This window comes from Cupressus sempervirens, chromosome 6 (assembly GCF_028749045.1).
Source record: "Cupressus sempervirens isolate cs-2001-9-10 chromosome 6, ASM2874904v1, whole genome shotgun sequence".
Lineage (NCBI taxonomy): Eukaryota > Viridiplantae > Streptophyta > Pinopsida > Cupressales > Cupressaceae > Cupressus > Cupressus sempervirens.
This window is the reverse complement of record NC_143123.1, coordinates 587,105,275-587,109,070: the sequence shown is the minus strand read 5'-3', so window position 1 is coordinate 587,109,070 and position 3,796 is coordinate 587,105,275. Positions and strand designations below refer to the sequence as shown.

At 36.5% G+C, this 3,796-nt stretch overlaps 1 protein-coding gene across 1 annotated transcript; it reads left to right on the top strand.

Moving 5' to 3' along the window:
- The first annotated feature begins 1,594 nt into the window (after positions 1-1,594).
- Positions 1,595-3,559, top strand: LOC149553617 (geraniol 8-hydroxylase-like). Its single transcript, XM_089789033.1, has 2 exons — positions 1,595-2,625; positions 2,701-3,559. Exons 1-2 carry the CDS (start codon positions 1,738-1,740, stop codon positions 3,337-3,339), a joined length of 1,527 nt encoding a protein of 508 aa, XP_089645159.1. The 5' UTR covers positions 1,595-1,737; the 3' UTR covers positions 3,340-3,559.
- Positions 3,560-3,796: the final 237 nt, after the last annotated feature.

Sequence of the window (3,796 nt, the reverse complement as noted above, 5' to 3'; positions counted from 1 at the left end):
AAAATACATTAAATAAAAATATATTTAATATTCATATTTTATAAACTATATATAAATTAATTTTTTAAAAATAAATGATAATGAATAATATAAAATTTATGCATGAAATATATAATCAAATAAAAAAGTTTAACTAGCAGACTAATTAAAAATTATAAAGAAAAACTATTGTAAAACCTTAAAGACCCTATTGGAGTGTGATGATGAGAGGTATTTACTATTGACGTAGGCTATCCTCCTGACAAAATGCACACAATAGTCAAAAAATTCTTTAAAAAATTTCTTTATATCTGCGAGAATGCAATAATTTTATCTTAGATTTTGTGATGTCTTTTGCTATTTACCATTGAAGTCATCATGAAATTTTTGTAAAAAAATAATTTATTTTCATAATTTTGAAAAAAAATTGAAAGCATATTTTGTGTAAATATAGCCACATCCTATTACTATCACTCCAATTGCTAGATCTGTACTTTATCAGTGTAACTTGGACCACCTATAAACCCTATTTGTAGTTACTTCTTGTTCTTGTGACATCTTAACAAAAAATAGATGCTTTCTTGTATTTTAACAATTTATATATGTTGTCCCCATTCACAAATTTCTTGTAGGAATTCAATGGGAAAAAGTAACATGACAAGTACGCATTTCAATGGGTGATGTCTATCTAGCAGAAAATTTGCACCTGATATGATAATTTTTTGAATTTATTAAATTTATTTTGCAGTCACATACAAGGAGTTTTGTGACTTTAAAATTAGTTAATAAATTTCAAAAACTGTCAAATCTCATGCATATGTTTGGCTATTTAGCCAAGGGCATTTCAATAGGGGTTAACAATTAACGGATGGCAGAGATGTCTTAAATGGTCATGCATCCTCTTTTTAACAACCATTGACTTTTAAATTTTTTTCATTATAATATAAAAGTAAATTAAAATATCAATGTACTTTAAAATATAAATTAAAAATTAATATCCTTTAAAATATAAATATCCTTCAGAGACTTATTTCGAATTGAATTTAACAACCATTGACATTTAAATTTTTTTAATTATAATATAAAAGTAAATTAAAATATCAATGTACTTTAAAATATAAATTAAAAATTAATATCCTTTAAAATATAAATATCCTTCAGAGACTTATTTCGAATTGAATATGGATTTGTGATTTTAAAGTGGACATCCCGTTCAACAAAGACTCTCCGATCTTACAGCCCACTGTCTCCAATGGACTATGTTATTCAAGTAAAGCAGGCGATAGAAAATAATATTAGTCATCAATCTGAATAGATTTCCACAATCCATTAGACTTTTTTGACAATTTGCTTTTGGATTTGATTGTGTTTGTTTTTTTAGCATCAACGTTTAGGATCACACTCTGTGATCCATCATCAGGACATCTTTTCATTCTTGCATTCTCTCATCCTGATGATGGATCACAGAGTGTGATTCGAAACGTTGATGCTAAAAAAACAAAAACAATCAAATCCAGAAGCAAATTGTCAAAAATATTAGTCATGTCATGTTCTCATGTTCTCCTACAGAAAGCCACAACAATTCAAACTACTGTATTCCCAAAATCTATGTATGTAATTATAAAATTCTAGCCAAAGAAAAACGTGTTACGACTTGGAAAGATCAAGCGCGCTGCCAGCACGTACTCAGCCTATAAAGTAGACACTAGTTACACACTGGAAACTGAACCAGAGGAAACAAGGATCTCTACAGCCAATATGGGGTTTCCACTGTTTTCTTGGTATTCTGTGCTCCTTACTGCTGCTTCACTGTTATTCTTCTTCTTTCTATGGAGAAGAGAGATGAAAACGAGGAATTCTCTGCCCCCTGGGCCTACTGCTTGGCCCATTGTGGGAAACCTCTTTCTGCTGGGCAATAGACCTACCGAGTCTCTGTACGCGCTCTCTCTCAAATTTGGCCCACTCATGACTCTCCGCCTCGGCACCAAGACAACAGTGGTCGTCTCCTCCGCCGCCATGGCGAAGGAAGTCTTCAAAACACACGACCACATCTTCGCGGGGCGGACGGTGATAGAAGGCGTCAAATCAATCTCCCATCACAAGGCCTCCCTTATTTGGGGCGAATATGGACCTCATTGGCGCAACCTCCGACGCATCTCAATGGTCGAGCTTTTCAGCAACACGAGACAAGAAGCTCTTCAACACCTCAGAAGAGCCGAGGTATTTCACACAATCCGACTCATTTACGAGGACAAGAGAAATGTGATAGATATCGGGAGAACGGTGTTTTGCACGTCTTTGAATTTGTTGGGAAACATGATCTTCAGCTCAAGAGTCTTCGATCCCCACAATCCGGCTTCAGCTGGATTCAACCATTCCGTCTGCGAGTTGACGAGGCTCGGAGGAAAGCCCAATTTGGTCGACTTTTTCCCCTTTCTCCACTTACTCGACCCGCAGGGCGTTTGTAGTCAGATGTCCAAGCATTTGCAGGCGATGTACGATTTTGTTGATTTGTTCCTACAGACAAGACTCGCTTCTGAAAGTGAAAACCTCGGGCGAAACGATTCCGCGAAGGATTTTCTGGATGTTCTACTAGATTCCAGAAGCCAAGATTTCACACCCGCTGATATTCGCCCCTTGATAGCTGTATGTATTGAAATTAACTTATCAAATGCCTAAAGAAACAGTCTTTTATTTAATCTTCTTTTTTAACTTTTCCAGGAATTGTTTATTGCCGGCACTGAAACGACAACTACAACGGTGGAATGGGGCATGGCAGAGTTCATTCGCAATCCAGAGAAATTAAAGTGTCTCCGTCAGGAACTGGATGAAGTTGTTGGTCCCGATCGGAAAGTGGAAGAATCTGATTTGGATCGTCTGCCTTATCTCCGTGCAGCCGTGAAAGAGACATTCCGACTGCACACGCCGGTTCCTCTGCTGCTTCCACACAAGGCTCACAGCACATGCGTGGTCGAGGGATTTGTGATACCCAAAGACACGCAGGTTTTTGTGAACGTGTGGGCCATTGCGAGGGACCCTTCAGTTTGGACCAGCCCTTCCGAATTTCTGCCCGAGAGATTTCTGACGGGTAAAAATTGCAAGGTGGATTACCGGGGACAAAACTTCGAGCTGATTCCATTCGGAGCGGGGAGAAGGATTTGTGCTGGGCTTTCATTGGCGGACCGTATGGTTCATTTGATTCTGGCTTCTTTGCTTCATTCGTTTGATTGGGTGCTTCCGGATGGCATGAGCTATGAAGAGATGGACATGAGGGACGAGCTCGGAATTACTCTCAAGAAGTCTGCACTTTTAAATGCAATCCCCATACCACGTCTCTCACATCATGCATACCAGAAGTAGCCTAGATTACCTCTTCTACTCAACGCTTGTCACGCGTATTAAATAAGGAATCAATAAATGAAAGTCTATATAATGTCTTTAAGTTGTGTATTGGAGCCACTTTACTTTCGAGGTTGCCATGTACAACTGATTATTTCTAGCTGCTCTGGTATACGCACAGATTTTCACTAGTTAGCTTTTAAATATCATCTTTACTTTTTAATTTATATCATTTTCATTATATTTTATGGCTCGCTTGACTTGTTCTGAAGTATTTTAATATTAAGTTTTTATTTTAGGTTTTTAATGTATTTATTATAGTAGAGATTTAAATTGTAATAATATAACGATCAATAAGACATTTTATAGAATCTTTTCATAAGAGCATTACAAACAAAGAGACTTTGGAAAAGATACTATAGCATTGTCTATTGTCTACTAAATATGTTAAAGAAGAGAAACTAAAGTCAACATGTGA